Here is a 22,228-nt window from a genome sequence, read left to right as displayed (position 1 = left end):
TGATTGTGTAAAAAAAAGGTTTAGTTCCCCACATTTTTATGCAAACTTGTTTCATTTAAAATTAGTTGTGGTAATGTACAGAACCAAAATTAGAAAAAAAATTGTCTCTGTCCAAATATTTATGGACCTAACTGTACATTTGAAATGGCACTGGCAACATTTTCTTCTAGCACTGCACGTATAGCTGGAATTGAAACAGGGTAAGCGACCTTGAAGGCAATGCCCTGGAAACACAAGGCAAACTTTCTACCCAAGTAACACTGATTTCCTCTCTAGAAAAAAAAATGGAAGACCTGGAGAATAAAAATAATCGTTCAAATCTAAGTATCATTTGCATTCCAGAATCTTGGAAAGATCATGATCTGATTAAATATATTACAGTGGATATGCCACTGGCACTCAACCTTACACCCCTTACCTTATGAGCTTTGGAACAAGTTATTTAGGTAGGCCCAGAAAGTCCTACATGAAATCAGAGGCCTAGACCAGTGATCGCTAAATTTTTTCATGCAATGGATAAAGAATTGTTACTATCAGTGTACCGGAAACAACGAGATCTGAAAGTAGGTGAAGACAAACTTTTATTGTTCCAGGACTTTTCACCATCAGTGGCTAAGAGACGCAAACAATTCGTTCCAGCTTGTCGTCTTCTTGCAGAGAAAGGTATACGTTTTTCTTTACTGTATCCGGCAAAGCTAAAGTTTATGTGGAAAGGAGAAAATAAGCTGTTTAAATAAGCTGTTTATTAATCCACCACTCGCGATGAATTTCATCAACCAGAATATTTGCGCCTCTCAGGATGAGTAAGATCTATCAAGGACACAAGATATTTATATTTTGTAGTCCCTTTCTATTGTTATTTTTCTTTTTCAAATTCATGGCTGTTATTGATTACCTTGGAATGATGGAGTTGACTCTAAGAATGACTATAATTAGTATGATTCGTATTTGTTTAACTGTGTTTTACTTGCTACATTTATCTTCAGTGTAGTTTAACACTGAGACAAATGAGAATTTTGACCTAACCTGTTATGGAAACCACTCTACTGCCTGGAACAGAAGTCAGGGGGTTGAATTTACAAATCTAAAACAGAGGAGTTGGAGTATAAGAAAATGTTTCACATGTGCGGATAGTGTTTTTCAGGCAGTTGCTTTCATTGGAGGTACAGACATAGTAATTTTGTTGTACATGAACAGAATGTTTACTGTTTTGCTATTGTACCTGAGTGACCCTTACTGGCTGGGATTGGGGAAACTCCTCATTTGTTTGGGGTGGTCAATGACATCCCTTTTTTCTGCTTCTTCTCGTATAGTGGTTAACCCCCAGACTAAATTACGCTTAGTATCTTGGGATGTTGTGGGTTTAAATAGTCCCCAAAAGTACAAAAAAGTATTGGTACACTTAAAATGCAAAAAAACAGACCTTGTCTTCCTGCAGGAAACTCACTGGAAAACAGGTGACACTGCAGTCCTACGTGATTCTTGGATAGGGGAAACAAAAGCTACCACCTATGTTACCAAGAAAAGAGGTGTGGCGATCCTCTTAAATAAAAATCTTCCTTATAAGATTAATTCTACGGTTATAGATGAGGAGAGTAGATATGTGGTGGTGGTGGTGATGGTGGAATTGGCGGGTCAGAAGTACTCATTGTGTTCCATTTATGCCCCTCAGGGAATTCAAATTCATTTTATGCCCATACACAAACATTTTTAGAAGAAAATTACCCCAATTTGATAGTGGCAGGCGATTTTAATGGCATAATAGATCCTGTTCTAGATTGCTTTAGCTTGGCCCAAGGTTCCCCGGGGGCTGCTTTAATAGGAATTCAGCGTTTATTAACCCAGGCAACCTTGGTTGATGCCTGGAGGCTTCTTAACCCTGGCGAAAAGCTCTACCAGCTATTCCAAGGCTCACATGTCCTTCTCAAGGATCACCTATATACTAATTGAATCCCTTTTCTCGAAATTTTCTGAGGCATCAATGGCGGATTTTACTATATCCGACCATGCCCCCATAGTGCTGGTCTTAGACCTCCCCCAGTGTGTGCATAGGATATTTCAATGGAAATTCCCGACATCACTGATAGGATCTCCAGAATTTTCAAATTATATAAAAACCTATTGGGCTAATAGTCTTGATAATAACATGGAGCATTGGGACACGCCAATTCTGCTCTGGTGCACTCTGAAAGCGGTCATGAGAGGCCATCTCATGGACTATACTAATGGAAATTTTTGTTTACGCCTTTACTGACTCGGACTGTATTTCAATACTAGAATTGTTCAAATACTCCACATGGTATATTACCAATATATCGGGATGATAGTGTGATCATTTATTGTTCCTGTGATGTTACTAATAATACTGGAATTTTGAGTGTTTCCTTTTTGTTTCCCCTGTTTGCCCTATCCCCTATATTTTTGTTTTCTTTTTGGTTACAGTTATAAAGTTGTATTTGTATGTGTATAAAAATTAATAAACACAGTTTAAAAAAAAATAAAATAAATAATAATAAAAAAAAAAGTTTGTTTGACAATAAAAGTAAAAAGGTTATATCCTGTGAAAGGAATTATGAGCAGTTTTCAAGCTTCATACCTGCCTGAAAAAAAACACAAAATTACAGTAGGTGACAGTTATTTTTATTATTATTATGACTATTATTATTATTAATAATAATAATAATAATAATGAAAAGGATTTATATAGCACCAACATATTACGCAGCGCTGTACATTAAATAGAGGTTGCAAATGACAGAGAGATACAGACAGTGACACAAGAGGAAGAGAGGACCCTGCCCCTAAGAGCTTACAATTTAGGAAGTTATGGCAAAACTGCTGCTGGATGTCATAATGAGTGTCCAAACAACCATGTAGTAATAGACCCATTTGGTTCTGTTGCAAGCTTTTATTACAAGCGGTTTTGGGTGGTATTAGGTACTGCTTGTAATAAATGCTAATGTGAACAAGGTTCAGAAGGGTGGATAAACCTCCTCCATTTAATGGCTCCTGCTGACAGTAAACTAATTTTCCACAGTCCATTGTGTACCAGTTGTTCAGAGAATGAAAAAAAAGGTATTTTTAAAAAAAATAAAAAATAAATAACTCATCAAGAACCAACATCAACCTAGCACGTGGCGTAGCCCACACTGAATTTCTGTTTCTGTGGCTATAGAAATTTGATCAAAATGAGATTGTTTTAACAACTTTTCACTAATGTTTATCTAACATTAGCCAAAATGTTAGAGAAAAAACAAAAAAGAATAATATCACATAGAGACTGAATTGATTTATTTAGCCTATGTTAACATGAATTCATATACACTGACTCTACTTTGTAATCATCCTAAAGGGTTAAGCATAATCCCCCAATGGTCTAAGCCTGCTTAGACCCTGCCAACAAGTCAGGCACTCTCACTATTGTTGTGACATGCAGTTTCTTACAGGCAGGAGGAAAGAATTTCACCCAGAAATCATTTTCAGAAGCAGAGCAGATATTTTCCAGCTGAACTTCAAGGAGAACAGAGATGAAGAAAATGCTTATGTGGTACACTGTACTCCTTGCCCTGCCTTTCATACAGACTGCACCCCCTGCACAGAAAGAAGCAGTGTATGATTATGATGTGAATGATATGTATGAAGGCTTGCTTTTCAAACAACACTTTGAACAATACTCCAAGGATGCAGCAGAAAATGAGGTACCTGTATGTATGTATTTGTGTCATCAGTGTACAGTGCAATAGTATGCAAACTTCATGATTTCTCAGATGGAGAAGCAATGCATGCTAAAAACTGAAAAAAGTCTGTGGTCTGCATTTAACAACTGTAGTTCACCTTTTTAGCTGTAGTTACATTGGTTATTTATAATAAAATAGGGTTCCCTCCTTTTTGGGATATTTAAAGCATACATTTAGTACTAGCAATAGCATATATTATCCAAAAATACTGCACATCTGTGTGACCAAAATTAAAATTTTCTTTGAGTTATCTGATACATTATATAATCCAGTCTATTCTAACAGCATATTACACATATGCTGTTAGAATAGACTGGATTTTACAAACTTACCTAAAAAATAACATCATAAATATTTATGGAATAAAAAATAGAAGCTGATAATTCTAACAAATGTTGCATTGTAAAAATGGCAGTTGATAGATATGCAGCCCACAGAATTTCTATTGTTTTAAATAATCATGAGTAAATGAATCTTAATGCTGCAAAAAAATGTTTATATCAGCTAGGCTGGGCCTCTGGAACGAAAACATCACAAAAGCTAAATCACGAGAATCTCTTAAACCTCTGGGTGTGGTAGTTATATGGAGCATACTTGGAGTTAAACCTCATGGACCCAGGATGATAAAGTTACCTCATTATGCAGCTACACAATGAGACAATTCTCACAATTGACATGCTGCAATTAGTTATAGTCAATATTTCACATTTAAACCTTTTCAAAGGTATTTTAGAATACTACTTTTGTAACTTGGAATCAGGGTCTCTTCTACTAAACCAGTCATGATGATCATATTGATATACATTATTTTACAAATACTACTAGTTTAAAATATGATTTTAATTTTTATGAATGCCAAGTCATTTGAGATTTTACATGTGCCTAAAAACAATCTACAGCAAAGTCAAGCTGGGGCACTCCCACCGTCTCCATTGATGGCCCACTAACTATAGTGATTTCATTCTCCAAATGCAAGGGATGGGAGGAGGACTTACTAGGCTTTGACTTTCTAAATTTGAGCTTTATGCAGACTTTGGGGTTCCAGGAATGCTCAAGAACATTTTTCAAAAGCATGTACATGCATCCTTAAATTATTGATGTCATTACCAGGTCACTTGTACACAATGCATACTATGTAAAGGAGGAAGCAATGTACTAACCTTTCTGGTGCCCTAAATGTTGAAACACCGCTCCTTGCTTCTCTCCCTGGCTACTTCAGGTATTCAACACTCTAAGGTGGGTTGGTTAGCTGCTGCCCCTGTTGATACTGGGTTTCCTTTTACAGGACGGGGGGCACATGTAGTATACAATCAGAAATGTGAAATATCTGTAAATAGGTGGGAGGAACAGCATATTTTAACATTGGCTGACAGAAAGGTAAGCATATTGCCTCATCTTTCAAAGGGTGTACATTTAGAACCAGTAACTTTGTTATGACAGGGTCATTTTTTTGTCCTCATAACAACACACAAACGGTTAGGGACCTTATAATACTTTATTTTCAGGTGCAGGCAGATTTCCCCAGGAGAAAAGCACCTCAATAACCTTATCAGTATGTGTTCTGTATCACTGTGTGACCTGGTAAACTGTAGCCAGAGCTTTGCTGCTTCTAGTATCTATAGTCTGCATTTCTTTATGACAGTGGGCTGTTATAAATTGGTCACTTTTCTGTGACTTTGGTAGCTAAGTCTGAATCCTTTTCTACTTTTACAGTTTGCACAATTTAAAAGGAAAATTATTTTTTTGATTTAGAGAACATGCAGAAAATGTAGTTTGTCACCTTTTGAACACCCTCCCCAAAAGAGAAAACATTTGCACAACATTTTGCACATGCTCTTTTATGCATTGTGAAAGTTTGAAAAATTCTGCACATGGAGATATATCTAGGTGACACATTGCAGAAATCTACCATATTCATTTAAGTTTTGTGTGTGCTTAACTTAGAAGTAGCAAAGTTTGTGCAGTTCTGCACAATGATTTTTCTGTAGGCACCATGTTAAAAAAATAAAACAATTCTGCCTCTGTGCCAGTGTGGCTGAAACTGTGGGATTCCTAAGACATTTTATGGTCTTTACATGACATTTTTGTGTTGGTTGCTTTAGTGGCTGAAAAATTGGGGTTAGTAAGCCTAAAAGGTTTTTTTTTAAGGTGTTCACTAAGAAAAGTAAACAAATGGCAACAGTTGCCTGATGGACGAGTTTTAAGAGAGCTCATCCCTCATGGGGAAAAGGAACGGTCAGGATTCAAGATACAGTAAGGTCTTACATAAATTAAGTTAAGGGAAGGCATTTCATGAATTATCCCCTTTTGCTTTTGAGGGAATACCATACCATACAAGTTCCCAGGAGGTTGATAGGCCCTAGACAGAGGATTGTTAAAGGTGAATTTCATTTAAAAAGGTGATCCCTCATTTGATCGTGACTTCTTGTTTCCCAGGACACTCTTAGACACTCCTTATTACTTAGAAGGCGCAGTAATTATCACTTCATTTCAGGGGCTCAAAAGTAATTGGACAATTGACTCAAAGGCTATTTCATGGGCTGGTGTTGGCAATTCCTTCGTTATGTCATTGTCAATTAAGCAGATAAAAGGCCTGGAGTTAATTTGAGGGGGGTACTTGTATGTGGAAGATTTTGCTGTGAACAGACAACATGCGGTCAAAGGAGCTCTCCATGCATGGGAATCAAGCCATCCTTAAGCTGCAAAAACAGAAAATTCAGTGAACTGAGAAATGCCAAAGACCTGGACCTCCATGGAAGACAACACTCTCCAGGATGTAGGCATATTGATATCCAAGTCTACCATAAAGAAAAGACTGCGTGAATGTAAATACAGAGGGTGCACTGCAAGGTGCAAGCCACTCATAAGCCTCAAGAATAGAAAGGCTACATTGGACTTTGCTAAAAAAAAAATCTAAAAAAGGCAGCACAGTTCTGGAAAAACATTCTTTGGACAGATGAAGCCAAGATAAACCTTTAACAGAATGATGGCAAGAAAAAAGTATGGAGAAGGCAAGAACAGCTCATGATCCAAAGCATACTACATGATCTGTAAAACATGGCGGAGGCAGTGTGATGGCTTGGGTGTGCATGGCCATGGCAAGTGCCAGTGGCACTGGAACACTAGTGTTTATTGATAATGTGACACAAGACAGAAGCAGCCGAATGAATTCTGAGGTGTTCAGAGACATACTGTCTGCTCAAATACAGCTAAATGCAGTCACATTGATTGGGGGGTGTTTCATAATACAGATGGACAATGACCCAAAACATACATTCAAAGCAACCCAGGAGTTTATTAAAGCAAAGAAGTGGAATATTCTTGAATGGCCAAGTCAGTCACTTGATCTGAACCCAATTGAGCATGCAATTAACTTGTTGAAGACTAAACTTCGGACAGAAAGGCCCACAAACAAACAGCAACTGAAAGCAGCTGCAGTAAAGGCCTGGCAGAGCATTAAAAAGTAGGAAACCCAGCATCTGGTGATGTCCATGAGTTGAAGACTACAGGCTGTCATTGCCAGCAAAGGGTTTTCAACCAAGTATTAGAAATGAACATTTTATTTTCAGCTTTTTATTTTGTCCAATTACTTTTGAGCCCCTGAAATGAAGCGATTGTGTAAAAAAAGGCTTTAGTTCCTCACATATTTATGCAATCTTTTTGTTCAATCCACTGAATTAAAGCTGAAAGTCTGCAGTTCAACTGCAACTGAGTTGTTTCATTTAAAATTAACTGTGGTAATGTACAGAACCAAAATTAGAAAAAGTTGTATGTCCAAATATTTATGGACCCAACTGTATATCCTCCTTGGAAGTCTGGCTGGAGGAGGCCCAAACCAAAGTCAATGATGTGGAAAATCCTTTATGGCTTTAAATGTTTTGCATGTAAAGAGTTCCTGAATCCATTAAGGATGTAAAAAGTTTGCTTAAAGCTTTATGAAAACTCCAGGACTATGTTGACTTGCATTTAGATATGGACCACATTCATGAAGAAAATTTCCCTCTTGACCGCCTTAGGATGTAATTGTTCAACTACACTTTTACAGCACCAGAGAGGCCATCATGGAAGCTATTGCAGACAATCCAAACTTTAAAATAGCAGGCCATCCAATCTAAATTGTTCAGAACATCTCTTTGATTTCTATACAGAAAAGGAGAGCAATTTAACCACTTCTACTGCAACATCTGATTGCTCATATTGTTAAACGCCATTGGACATTCCCTTTCAGACTCAAGTTTCATTACAAAGCCAAATCTCATTTTATAAAATAGGCTTGATTTCTCGTATACAATCATCAACCTCTTTACAACCCAAGCGACAAACTTTACCATCTAAACAACCAAGTTCCATCTGGATATTTTAGAGCCGGTGGTTGGAACTTTGATGGTTATGGGTGATTTCAATTTAATCCTTGATCAATTTTTGCATAACTCGGGTCTTATCTATTATAAACACCCTCCTAAACGACTGACAATATACCTACTTTGACCTGGTGGATGTGTGTCAGGAGCCTAACCCATGTTTTAGGGATTATATTTATTAATCAGCAGTGCACCCACAATATTCTAGGACAGACCATTTTTTTCTTCTTACCTCTTTTGTCCCATTTCTTTGCTCAGTTCAGATCCTATCCACACTATGGCAATGACAATGATCCACTGTTCTTTCAGTTTAAATGTTTAGGGAGAAAAGCCCTTTGTATTCCACTGAATTATTCATAATAAATGATGAGAAGATTAGTCAGGATATGTCTCACCAAATTAACAAGTATTGTATTATTAATATTATTAAATTCTATTTTTAAAGCACCTATAAATAGGGCTTGCAACTGACAGACAGTCAATCAACACATTTGTTTAGCTGAAAAAAAGAAAATTGAAAGGAATAAATATCTTTTCTATCTATTGAATCCTAAACTGTTATAGACCTTGCATAGAACTTCTCTGCAGTAAGCACTGCCTGTCTAACACTTCTGAAAATTATTTGTGGTGGTCTAGGCATGTTTCCAATAGAGTGAATAATTTGGCTAAATTCTAGGGTCAAAATTAAATGAAAATCATATTAGCTGATGGAAGACTTACCTAAAATCTGATTTTAATTCTGTACATGTTGGATAAATATAACAGCCCCTTATACGATCCTACTTCCCCTCCTTTATCCTACATCTGCTATGGATACTTTGCTTATGGGTCTTAGTCAAAGAGTTTTCAAAGGAATAAAACTGTAGGGCCAATAACTACCTTAAATATACTGGGGGATCCCCTGGTTAAATGTTTAAAAATTTTTTAGAAAACAAACATTATTCCTATGGATGATGAAAACCTTCATTATTTTTTAAACCTATTATTTAAACTAGGACAGAGGGGGTCTACAAACAAACATTGGATTATGCAGTACTAGTTGTACTGAAAAACAAAACGATTTAGCAAACAATGCTGATAAATGCAGCAATGGTTTAAAGAGCCTGTTCACTAAAGCTAGAAGTCTAGCAAACAAAAAGGAGGGGGTTGGAAGCCTTAATGAGTGAGAATTATGACTTAGTTGATATTGCTGAATCCTGTCTTTGTTCTTCACATGACTGGGCTGTCAATATTCCTGGGTATACTCTTTCGTAAAGACATAGTCAAACAAAAGGGTAGTGGTGTCTGTCTGTATGTGAGAAGTGATCTGAAAGTGAAAGAAGACATTGTTGATAGAGCAAGTGAAGAGGTTGAGACTAGTGTTGGTCAAATAGCTCACTATTCGATTCGACTGCTATTCGGTCGAATAATGCATAATTATTCGGGTGATCGACCGTCGAATTCAAACTCCAAGTCAATGTAGGAAAATTTGGGTTGCTTTTCGGGACGGTAAAGAGCTTCTACAGCCTATAAATACATTTTAAAAGACATGTCAAGACTCCCCCAACTCTGCACAACACTGTACAAGTAAAATAAAAAATAAGGCTGCAAGCAAGGCCTTTATATGGGGTAGTCAAGGGAACATGCCGGATTTTATACGGTCTCCGAGTAGAGGCAGAGAGGGACATGAGGGGCTTCCTCTGGTCCAAAAATTAGCCACCAGGTTTCACCGCTCCGTTACAAGCCATACACAGGCTTCAGAGTACAGGCAGACGTTTCTGAGGGGGGTCTTTCAGTCAAGAAATTAGTCAGCTACACAGCTCTGTTATAAGTTACAAGTGACAGGTGGCATAAGCATGAGGAGGAGGCGGTGGGCACTGAGATGGAGCGGGGACCTCATTGGTAACTGGCATCTAGAGTAGGGTACTGGGCAGGTGGCAGCATCAGTATTAGCAGAAGAAGGAGGCGGTGGGCCCTGAGACGAAGTTTGTACGGCATTAGTAACTGGCATCTACAGTTGGGTACTGGGCAGGCGGCAGCATCAGTGAAAGCAGAAGGAGGAGGCGATGGGCCCTGAGAAGTGTGGATGGCATTGTTAACTGGCATCTAGAGCAGGGTACTGGGAGGAGGAGGCGGTGGGCCCTGAGACAGAGCAAGGACGGCATTAGTGGTTGAGGCCATCACCTATATGGACAGTGTAGAAGCTTTAGCTACTGGCGACATTACTGTGTAGGGGAATTTCTTTTCCTATCTGCTAGCTGTAACTTTCTAGAATGCGGCATGGACAGCCTTGTTAACTGGCTTCTACAGCTGGCTACTGGGTACTGGGCAGGCGGCCGCATCAGTGAAAGCAGGAGAAGGAGGCGGTGGGCCCTGAGAAGTGTGGATGGCATTGTTAACTGGCATTTAGAGCTGGGTACTGGGAGGAGGAGGCGGTGGGCCCTGAGACGGAGCAAGGACGGCATTAGTGGTTGAGGCCATCACCTATATAGACAGTGTACAAGCTGTAGCTAGTGGAGACATTGCTTTGTAGGGGAATTTCTTTTCCTATCTGCTAGCTGTAACTTTCTAGAATGCGGCATGGACAGCCTTGTTAACTGGCTTCTACAGCTGGCTACTGGGTACTGGGCAGGCGGCAGCATCAGTGAAAGCAGGAGAAGGAGGCGGTGGGCCCTGAGAAGTGTGGATGGCATTGTTAACTGGCATTTAGAGCTGGGTACTGGGAGGAGGAGGGTGTGGGCCCTGAGACGGGCAAGGACGGCATTAGTGGTTGAGGCCATCACCTATATGGACAGTGTACAAGCTGTAGCTAGTGGAGACATTGGTTTGTAGGGGACTGCCTTTTCCTATCTGCTAGCTGTAACTTTCTAAAATGCAGTATGGACAGCCTTGTTAACTGGCATCTACAGCTGGGTACTGGGTACTGGGCAGGGCGGCAGCAGTAACAGCAGGAGGAAGAGGTGGTGGGCTCTGGAACAAAGTGTGGACGGCATTAGTAACTGGCATCTAGAGTAGGGTACCCGGGAAGGTGGCAGCATCAGTTACAGCAGAGAAAGGAGACAGTGGGCCCTGAGACGAAGTTTGGACGGCATTAGTACTGGCATCTAGAGTTGGGTACTGGGCAGGCGGCAGCATCAGTGAAAGCAAGAGGAGGAGGCGGTGGGCCCTGAAAAGTGTGGATGGCATTGTTAACTGGCATCCAGAGCTGGGTACTGGGAGGAGGAGGCAGTGAGCCCTGAGACGGAGCAAGGACTGGGTACTGGGCAGGCGGCAGCAGTAACAGCAGGAGGAAGAGGTGGTGGGCTCTGGAACAAAGTGTGGACTGCATTAGTAACTGGCATCAACAGTCAGGTACTGGGCAGGTGGCAGCATCATTTACAGCAGGAGGAGGAGGCGGTGGGCTCTGAGAGGGAGTGTGGACGCCATTAGCATCTGGAATCTAGAGTTTTGTACTAGGCAGGCGGCAGCATCATTTACAGCAGGAGGAGGAGGAGGTGGTGGGCTCTGAGACGGAGCGTGGACGGCATTAGTATCTGGCATCTAAAGTCAGGTACTGGGCAGGCGGCAACATCATTTACAGCAGGAGGAGGAGGCAGTGGGCTCTGAGATGGAGTGTGGATGGCATTAGTATCTGGCATCTACAGTCAGGTACTGGGCAGGTGGCAGCATCAGTTACAGCAGGAGGAAGAGGCGGTGGGCTCTGAGACGGAGCGTGGACGGCATTATTATCTGGCATGTAAAGTCAGGTACTGGGCAGGCAGCAGCATCATTGACAGCTGGAGGAGGAGGCAGTGGGCTCTGAGACTGAGTGTGGACGGCATTAGGATTTGGCATCCAGAGTTTTGTATTGGGCAGGCGGCAGCATCAGTTACAGCAGGAGGAGGTGGTGGGCTCTGAGACGGAGAGTGGACGGCATTAGGATCTTACATCCAGAGTTTGGTACTGGGCAGGCGGCAGCATCATTTACAGCAGGAGGAGGAGGAGGTGGTGGGTTCTGAGACGGAGCGTGGACGGCATTAGTATCTGGCATCCAAAGTCAGGTACTGGGCAGGTGGCAGCATCATTTACAGTAAGAGGAGGAGACAGTGGGGTCTGGGACGGAGTGTGGACGGCAATAGGATCTGGCATCTAGAGTTTTGTACTGGGCAGGCGGCAGCATCATTTACAGCAGGAGGAGGAGGAGGTGGTGGGCTCTGAGATGGAGTGTGGACGGCATTAGTATCTGGCATCTAGAGTTTTGTACTGGGCAGGTGGCAGCATCATTTACAGCAAGAGGAGGAGGTGGTGGGCTCTGAGACGGAGTGTTTATGGCATTAGTATCTTGCATCTAGAGTTGGGTACTGGGAAGGCGGCAGCAGTAACAGGCAGTAGGAGGCGGTGGGCCCTGTGACGGAGTGTGGACCGCATTGGAGGTTGAGGCCATCACCTCTATGGACAGTGTAGAAGCTGTAGCTAATTGAGACATGAATGGATTAACAAAAATCACACTTTCCATACCTACTATCTAGTGAAACCACATTAAAGGGAACGGACTTGGTGGAATACGTGGGGAAATACATACATTTTTTATCATTTGTGGATATCTAGCAAGTGCTATCACAGTTAAAAATCTGTATTTGTTTCACATAAATTCATACATTTTTATGGGTTTTAGGATACATACCAAGTGCTATCAGGATAAAATATCTGTATTTTTTTTTTATGGCCTTTAAGATAGATACCAACTACCAAGTGCTATCAGATTTAAATATCTGTATTGTTTGTAGAGTAATACATCAATTTGTATTGCTTTAGGGGTATATAGCAAATTGAGATCAGAACTAAAGATCTGTATTTTCTGTAGAGAAATATAGAATTTTTTTAAGGTCTTTTGGATCGATACCAAGTGCTATCAGAATTAAATATCTAGATTTTTGGTAAAGAAATATAGAATTTTTTATGGCTCTGGAGATATATAGCAAATTGGGATCAGAATGAAATATCTCTACCCACAGCTGAGGTAATTCTGGACCCACACTCCCGTGGGTCGAACAGCAGGACAGGGTTGTCCTTCTCCTCCTCCGTCTGGTCTTTTCATCCACGGAACATGTGTTTGGGTGGATGGATGCCATGTAACCTCAATATCCTCCTCTGCCCCTTCCTCCCTTTCTCCCATGCCTGCAATGTCCTCCTCATCCTCTTTCACCTCCTCCTCTTCCTGGATTTGTGGTGCACTATGCCTAGTAGGCACGCATGTCTGAGGTGATGTTTGAAACATCATCTCTTGATGCAGCGCCCGCTCTGTGTCGTGTCCAAGATCCACCATCATCTGTTCCAGCAGGCCTGGATGGTGTCAGGATGGGGATGGTGTCACTGACATAGGCCTAATCTCTGCTGATCATCCTGGTGGCCTCTTCTAAAGGTGACAATACAGTCCCCACACGCTGCAGCATGTAAAAGGTGGAATTCCAATGTATGGCCACATCACAAATTAACCGGTGCACTGGCAGGTTGAGATTTCACTGTAAATCCACCAATCTGGCACTGGCTGTGTACGACCGGTGGAAATGTGCTGACAACTTTCTGGCCTTCAGCAAAAGCGGCTGGAGGCCTGGGTAATTCCTAAGGAAGTGCTTCACTATCAGGTTCATTACTTGAGCCAGGCAAGGTATGTGTGTGAGTTTCCCACAACACTGGGCTGCCAGCAGATTGTCCCCGTTGTCACACACGACCTTGCCTGGTTGAAGTCTGTTAGGAGTTAGCCATATGTCCTCCTGCTCCCGCAAGGCACTTAGAATAGCTGAGCCCTTGTTGCTGAGGGAACCCAGGCTTCGCAACCTCAGGACTGCGTGGCAACGTCTGAATTGTGCACCAAAATAGCAAGCTGCAGGTTGGTGCTGGCGGTGAACAGATGCTGCCGAATGGGAGGTGCTGGGTCCCCACGGCAAAGTGTCCCTGGAGGAAGAGGTTGAGGCACAAGAGTCAAAGGAGGAGGTGGAAGTGGAGGTTCAGGAGGAGATTGCATGGCGATGTGCTCTGGGCAGAGGTAGGTATGCAGGCCTTGCTGCAGCTGCATCTTTCCATCCTACCAAAGCTACCCAGTGAGCTGTATAGGAAATATATCTTACCACTCCATGCTTGCTCGACCAACTGTCGGTTGTCAGGTGCACTTTGCCAGTGCTGCAGGGCCATGGACACATTGCTCTGCACGTGTTCATGCAAAGCAGGAACAAATTTTTCTGCAAAAAAATGTCGCTTAGGCATAACGTACTGTGGGTTCGCGCAGAGTCCACAAGCCGGTAGGGGAGGAGCTCTAACGCAATCAGCTGTGCAATTGCTGCATTGATTAGCTTTGTTTTGGGGTGGTTTGGGCCATATTTCCTCTTGCGCTCCAGCATCTGGGAGATAGAAAGTTGGGTGCTGCTAATGCTAACCACAGAACGATTGGACGATGGGGTAGAAGTTGTGGGGGATGGCAATGATGCCTGGTGCTGACTGCTAGCAATGCGACAAACAGCAGCCGATCTGCGTTGGAGCTCCTGCTCACGGCTGGTGGAGCCTGAAAAAGGTAATGCTGGACTACATGTCCCACTCAAATTGCTGGCAGCAGCACGGGTAACTTTGGTGGCAGAAGGAGGAAAGGAAGCGGAGGAAGATCGAGCAGGTTGAGCTTGCTTCTTGGGCGGAATTGGTTGCACAGAGCTCTGTGCTTTGACCAGGTTTTCCCCCCAGGTTACTGGGTGGTGGCTTTTTAAATGGGTGCTCATGCAACTTGTTCCAAGTTTGGATTTTTGCCTCGTTTCAATTGTTGAGCACACAGTTTACAGATGACCATAGTGTTTTCATCACTATGGACAATAAAAAATGCCCCCACTGGCGAACATCTAACTGGGCCGAAAGGTGCTCTGGAGCTGGTGCTCGTGGTGGCAGTCCGCCGTTGTTGAGGCATAGCTGTGGTGACAGCTTCCAACGATTTACGTCTATGACTTGCCTAACTGGTACTTGAAGAATGCAGAGTGTGGGCAGCTTTTACCCTCTTCCTCCCTCTCCCCCTTTGAGGGCGCTCTGAAACCTCCTCCTCTTCTTCTTCCTCCTCCTCTTCTTCTTGCCTATGATGATCTCCTTGTTCGCCATGTGTCGGATCAAGAACATCATCATCATCATCAGAAGAGATGTGCGCCGATATATATCTTTCTGTATATATGTGCCGAAAGGAAGCAGCATCCTTATGGAGCCAGTTTGAGTTGGCTCGTCTGGCTCAGAGTGTTGTGGTGAAAAGTAACTGGGGGGAAAGCCTGTGATGACTCTCTTCATCAGATGACTGAAACAAATGAGCATCTTCAAGGAATGCTTGTAGCTCCGCCTCTCCAACCCCTCGGTGGGACTCCTCTACATACTGCCGTACTCATGACTTTCCAGCTGCTGATGAAGAACTAGGAGGAACAGGTGTATCATGGACTGTTTGGGACACATGTAAGACCTGTGTCTTGGACTGGGATGAAGGGGGGTGGCAATAATGGATGCCCACCACCAACAGCAGCGCTTCTTGTTCTCGGGTCTGCAGCTAAAAACGAACTCATACTGCTTTGCTTGCCACCCCTGCCGACGCTGCCCTTTCCTCCTTGGCCAGACATTGTAGAAATGTTTTTCTTTTTGTGCCTTGACACCCTGCAAAATACTTTGTAGCTACTATGCTATATGTATATGTAAATTTGTACAGTAAGTGGATTTTTTTATTGGGGGGAGGGGGGGGTTGACACATAAAATGCAAGTGCGCTGTGTGTGTTGTATGCAGCACTTTGCTTCAGTGGTGACGCTTGTAATATGCAGCACAGTATACAAACTATATACTGCAGTATTCACTGCGTCTGTGTGTCTGTCTCTAAGTACAAGTGTTATACTGTGCACGCAGTCAGCAAGGGGACCCTGCCTCTGGCTGCGTATATGTAACACACTGACTGACTATTTGTCTATCTATCTAGCTATCTAGGTAACAGTGAAACACTCTACCTATCTGTGTACAGTAGATTTCAGGACTGCACCAATACAGTACAATCCAACAATCTATCTGACTAATAGTGTGAGTGTGACACAGTCTACGTAAAGCACTTTTTTTCACTTTGACAAAGCAAGCCAAGCAGCACAGAAAGGTTGTGATGCTAGCAGCAAATGTCTGTCAGGAGTGGTAAATGCAGGCAGGCCCTGGCCTTATGTAGGCCAATGGCTGCCTGTGTGGCATGCAGTGACAGACAGCCAATCGGCTGCCTGCCACAACAAACATAGAGGGGGCATCCCTGCTGTTATTGGAGAGCCCTAGGCATCATGGGGGAGGTCCCTAGGCATTGTGGGTGGGTTGAATTCAGGGCTTCGTATCCAGCAAAATTCGGGTCGGGTCCACCCTAATTCGAACGGTCATATTAGGGTCGAACGTTAGGACGACCCGAATTCAAACAACAACACTAGTTGAGACATTATGGGTGGAGTTGAATATGAGGATGCATAAAACACAATTAATTATTGGAGTCTGCTATAGGCCCCCTGCTTTTTCTCCCTGGCGGCTGCACTCGCGATAGCACTGGGGTTTCAGGATCAGTGCCCTGAGGGTTGCAGCATCCCTGTAGCTGGGATTTTCCCTCGGCATCTTCTGCACTAGGTCGTACAGCTGGGGGGAATTAGAGCTGTGTGCAGTTGATTAGCCGACTGGTTCCTAATCAATCTCATGCTGTCATTGGCTTCATAGCCTCTCCACTCCATGTCAAATGTGCTTTTTTAGCGTCTGCTGGGCTTTCCTGTGTTGAAGTGATTTTTGAGTGTTTCTCTGTTACTGGCCTGTGCCTGTTCCTGACTATCCGTTGAACTCCGACTCTGTTTTTGCCTTTCCCTTTGTACTTTGCTTGGTGGACTGCTATCTTGTGTTTTTGACCCCGGCTTGTTTTTGGATTTCCTGACTTTTTGTACTCTGTACTGTGGGCTCCGGATCGACCTCCGGCCTATCTCCAGACACCATCCCTTGCGCAGTAAGTCCTAGGGGCAACCGAGTGCTGGGAGGCCTAGCGAGTCTCCCGAGGCTGAGCGGGGGCCGCTATAGGGAAAGACTGTGGCTATAGATCGGGGGACTGGTGTCTGGGGAATACTGGTACTGACCTGGGCCTTACATTATAACAGGCCAAACATAGAGAGAAATCTCTTCATGGAAGATTTGCAGGAGCAAGTCAGGCTCCTGACTGGTACAGTTAACCAACTGGCACATAACTATGCAGGAAGGGCAGAAACAAAACTTCCCTCCTGCTGTGGCAGCTGGCATTCCAGTTGAACTCAAGGTTCCCCTTTCTGAGAAATATTTTGGTGAACGTTGCCAATTTAACCTCCTGGGCGTTACACTGAGGTCTAGATTTCTGTACCAAAAGCGTTACACTGTTTTTCATGAAATTTTTTTTTTAAATTTTATACCTGTAAGTAACAGAAATATGTCCGAACAAGGGACTAGTAGATATCATGAATATAAAAAAAAGTTTGAAACACACAATCATGTAAAAAAAAAAAATGTACTTTTAATAAAATCCTATCCTATTTTTTTTGCATAGAAATTTTTGTTTATATTGTGGGCTTGTAATTCTTAGGGTTAACTCCCGGTATGATAATTATATTTATTTATTATATTAAAATCATAAATTATAATATAATACATAAATATAAAATAATAATTTAAAACAATAATGAAATAATAGACAACAATGTAATCTAAAAATAAAATTAAAAATGTACTTTTATTTTTATTTCATGTTGTGTGGTGTTTTTGTACTGTAAAAACCATTTAAAAGCAGATTACATTGTACTCTTGTGCTTTTAAATTTCCCTCCCTGACACACCCCCAATACATCACCAATCACATCACCCGGAAGATGACTCATCCTCCGAGTGATGTGAGGGGGGATTTCCCTGCGTGCCTCACACATACAAGAGACACAGGCACACGCTGGACACTGGAAGCTGCTGGCATCTCCGGAGAGATGCACAGCACAATGCAGGATTTCTGCATTGTGCTATACATCTCACTGCAGATGCCAGCAAGAGGAGCTGCGGACACTGGGTGAGTATTTCCTTTAAGTTGTAATCCGATTGTCATACAATGTATGACAATCGGATTGCAATATAACATTTGTTTACATTTAACCACCTCGTGAGAAAAACTCGGGGTTAACGAAAATTGGAAAAGTTTTTACCACGAGCATGCTCGGGCTTAACGGCCAGGTGGTTAAGAACTTCATGCAGTCCTGCAAATTGTATTTTCAGCTGCGACCACTCTCCTCAGGCACGGAGACTCAAAGAGTGGGCTTGGTCATATCCTTTCTCCAGGGAGATTCCTAGACATGGGCATTTACCTATCACCAGGGGACACAGCCCTCTCCTCAGTGGATAGTTTTTTTAAGGCCATGGGAAATTTGTATGTAGACCCAGACCTAACCTCTACCTCTGAGACTAAACAGCGGAGTTTCTTACAAGGTAGCAGACGGGCAGAGGAGTATGCCATGGAGTTCCACCACTGGGCTGTCAATTCCCAATAGAATGACCCTGCACTCAAAAGTAAATTCCGTTGGGGGCTATCTGATGCCATCAAGGACATCCTGGTTAATTTCTTCATGCCAGAAACTCTGGATAAACTGATGATGTTAAGTATTAGAAATTATTGCAGATTTTGCAAACCCAGTCTAGAAAAAGCCTGCGCCAACTGCTCTCGCCAAGGGCCTGGCTGTCCCTGCACCTAGTCCACCTTCCTCTCTGGCAGAGGAGCCTATCAAATTGGGCTCCTCAAGGCTTTCAGCCGCAGAAAGGTCTAGGAGGGAGAATAAGGGACTCTGTTTATACTGTAGGGAATCTAGCCATTTTGTGAGATCACTGAGGAAGTGGGTAAAATTTCAGCGCCTAGGAAACCTCCCTAGGTGAGCAGGTATGTCCTCTAAAATCCAATCACATTTTATTGCCTGTTGAGATTTCCTGGGGTTCTACTGGAAAGCATTGCCAGGCCTTCCTGGATAGCGGTGCTGATGGCAATTTTTTGGATAAGGCTGTAGCACGTTCTCTGGGAATTCCTATTATTAGGCCTCCTGTGTGTTGGCTATTGATGACTCCCCTCTGCAGCAGGGAAAACCCATAACAGTTACCCCTGAGATTTTCATAAAAGTGGGGGCTACCCATTCTAAAATAGTTAACATTTTTCTGCTAGACATGCCTTCCTCATCTGTAATTTTGGGACTACCTTGGTTGCGCAGACATAATTCCATAGTTGATTGGGATTCTAGGCAGATTGCTAAATGGGGTAAGAAATGTTTTGAGAGTTGTCTGTTAAACTCACCACCTCTCCATGTTGTTGGCACAACCCTAGAGAATAATAATAATAATAAGCTGTCCATTCCTTATTCAGACTTCTCGGATGTTTTCTCTCCTCAGGCCGCAGATGTTTTTCCACCACATCAGCCCTATGACTGCCCAATGAACCTGCTCCTAGGTACTATGCTACCCCTAGGGCATCTCTACAATCTCAATGTCCCTGAAAATTTGGCTATGGAAACCTATATAAAAGAAAATTTGGAAGAGGGCTTTATCCATCCTTCTGCATCTCCTGCTGGGGCTGGTTTCTTTTTTGTGGGGGAAAAAAGACATTTAAAACCATGTATTGACTATAGTCGGTTAAAGAAAATTACAGTTAAAAACAGGTACCTGTTACCTTGTATAGATGACCTGTTTGGCCAACTAGTCAAAGCCTGAGTTTTTACTAAACTTGACCTTAGGTGGGCTTACAATCTCATCAGAGTAAGGCAAGGGGGATGCTTTTAATACTAAGGATGGGCATTATGAGTACCTGGTTATGCAATGCCCCAGCAGTCTTCCAGAACATCATTAATGATGTGTTCCGGGACTTTCTTGGGAAATTTGTAGTGGTTTATTTGGATGACATTTTAGTCTTTTCACTTCTCTGGCTCAGCAAGTTACAGAAATGCATTTTTGAAGTCCAGCAGGTCCCTTTCCTGGGTTATATGGTTTCTGATATGGGCCTAATGATGGACCCAGCCAAGCTCACTGCTGTCCTTGATTAGCCACAGCCTACCAATTTGAAAGCCCTACAGAGGTTCCAGGGTTTTGCAAATTTCTACAGGAGATTTATTAAGAACTACTCGGTCATGGTAACCCCCCTTACTGATCTGACACGGAAGGGAGCAGATCCTTCCCAGTGGCCAATCCAGGCTTGTGAAGCCTTTAAAAAGTTTTGGAAAGTGGCTTTTTGCTCTGCACCTATCATTGTACATCCAGATATCCAGCAACCCTTATTTGTGGAGGTAGATGCATCCGAGCTTGGGGTCGCAGCAATTTTATCCCAGTACTGGGTAGGTCCTGAATGTTTACAACCCTGCGCCTTCTTTTCCCATAAATTTTCTCCAGCAGAACAAAACTCCTTGCGTAGCCCCAGCAGGTACCCTTCAGGCACTGCCTGTCCCTGACAAACCCTGGTCGCATATCACAATGGATTTCATAGTGGATATACCGGTACCCAGAGAATGCACTGTGGTTTGAGTGGTGGTGGACCGGTTCAGTAAAATGGCCCATTTTGTACCCCTTTTCAAACTGCCAACGGCGAAGGAATTATCGCAGTTATTTATTGAAAATATTTTACGGTTGCATGGTATCCCAGACAACGTAGTCTCGGATAGAGGGGTGCAGTTTGTGTCCCAATTCTGGCGGTCGCTTTGTGCATGTTTAGGCATTTCCCTGTCCTTCTCCTCTGGTTTCCACCCTGAAACCAATGGCCAGACTGAGAGGACTAATCAATCTTTAGAGCAGTACCTCTGCTGCTTTGTTTCAGGTTGTCAAGAGGAATGGGTGAAATATCTTCCATTTGCGGAGTTAGCCTTTAACAATACTGTACATTCCTCTATTAAAATGTCTCCCTTTCAGTGTCTTAGGGGACAGAATCCCAAATTCTTTTCTCTGTCAGGTCCCCCTTCCAACATGACAGGGGTGGAGGATTGGCTCACCTACAAGACCACTATTTGGTTTCAAGTGCAGCAAAAATTAAAGCAGGCCTCTGGGCAGCAGAAATGGTTTGCTGATCGTCATTGCTCCAAAGAGCCAGAATTTACTACAGGGGACAGTTTGGGTTTTCACCCGGAATATTGCACTTCGCCAGCCCTCCGCCAAGCTGGGGCAGAAGTTCATTGGCCCATCCCCCATTGCTGAGAGAATAAATAGAGTAATTTATAGAGTAACCCTGACTCCCTCCGTTAGGAGTGTAGACTCTTCCCATGTCTCGTTATTAAAATCAGCAGTTAACGTGGCACCTGCCTTTGAGCCTCCCTTCCCTGTGGGTGTGGAAGGTGAGCCTAAGTTTGAGGTTGAGAAAACTTTAGATTCTCTTTGGGTACAGAATTCTTCCAAGTATTTGATAGATTGGAAAGGTTACAGTCCAGAGGAAAGAATCTGGGTTCCAGCACATCAAATTCATGCAAAGGAGTTAGTTAGGAAGTTTCATAATGAAAACCCTAAAAAACCACAGGTGGAGAATCCAGAGGTCCCTCCTCGAGAGGGGGGTAATGTTCGGAGGCGCTCTCTGAGCTTACGCAGGAGGCGCCTCACCGCAGGAGGGCACGCACAGCCTATTCCCTCCAGCTGCGCTAGCTGTAGCTTTTGGGTTTGTGGATCAATGCCCTGAGGGTTGTAGCTGGGGTTTTCCCTCAGCATCCTCTGCACTAGGCCGCACAGCTGAGAGGAATTTGAAGCTGTGTGCAGTTGATTGGTGGTGAGTGGTTCCTAATCAATCCCATGCTGTCATGGTTGAACTTAATGAACTTATGTAGTTTCTCAGCATGACCTACTATGTAACTATGTGGCTAATTATTCTGCTTTATTTAAAAAAAAATGTGGTCTACCTCTCATCTCTTCTTGTTTGCATTGAATGCATCTGTAAAAATTGATATCTTGGCTCAGATATTCTGTTTAGAATGCCTATGGTCCTCGTCTCCAGAAAAAAAATCTCAAATTTTAGAATAAAATACCGTATTTTTCGGACCATAAGACGCACTTCTTTTCCTCCTAAAGTGGGGGGAAAATCAGGGTGCGTCTTATGGTCCGAATGCAGAGGTACAGGGGCATATTTTTTTACTTACCTGTGTCCCCGCC

At 42.9% G+C, this 22,228-nt stretch overlaps 1 protein-coding gene across 1 annotated transcript in view; it reads left to right on the top strand.

The window, feature by feature from the left end:
* The first annotated feature begins 3,429 nt into the window (after window positions 1-3,429).
* Window positions 3,430-22,228, top strand: part of OGN (osteoglycin) — a 93,978-nt gene continuing 75,179 nt past the window's right edge. The window contains exon 1 of the mRNA XM_072421174.1: window positions 3,430-3,698. Coding sequence (XP_072277275.1) covers window positions 3,528-3,698 — 171 coding nt within the window. The 5' untranslated portion in view covers window positions 3,430-3,527. The remainder of the gene's footprint in view (window positions 3,699-22,228) is intronic.

The sequence above is a fragment of the Pyxicephalus adspersus genome, chromosome 8 (assembly GCF_032062135.1).
Source record: "Pyxicephalus adspersus chromosome 8, UCB_Pads_2.0, whole genome shotgun sequence".
Lineage (NCBI taxonomy): Eukaryota > Metazoa > Chordata > Amphibia > Anura > Pyxicephalidae > Pyxicephalus > Pyxicephalus adspersus.
This window is presented reverse-complemented; position numbering and strand designations above follow the sequence as displayed.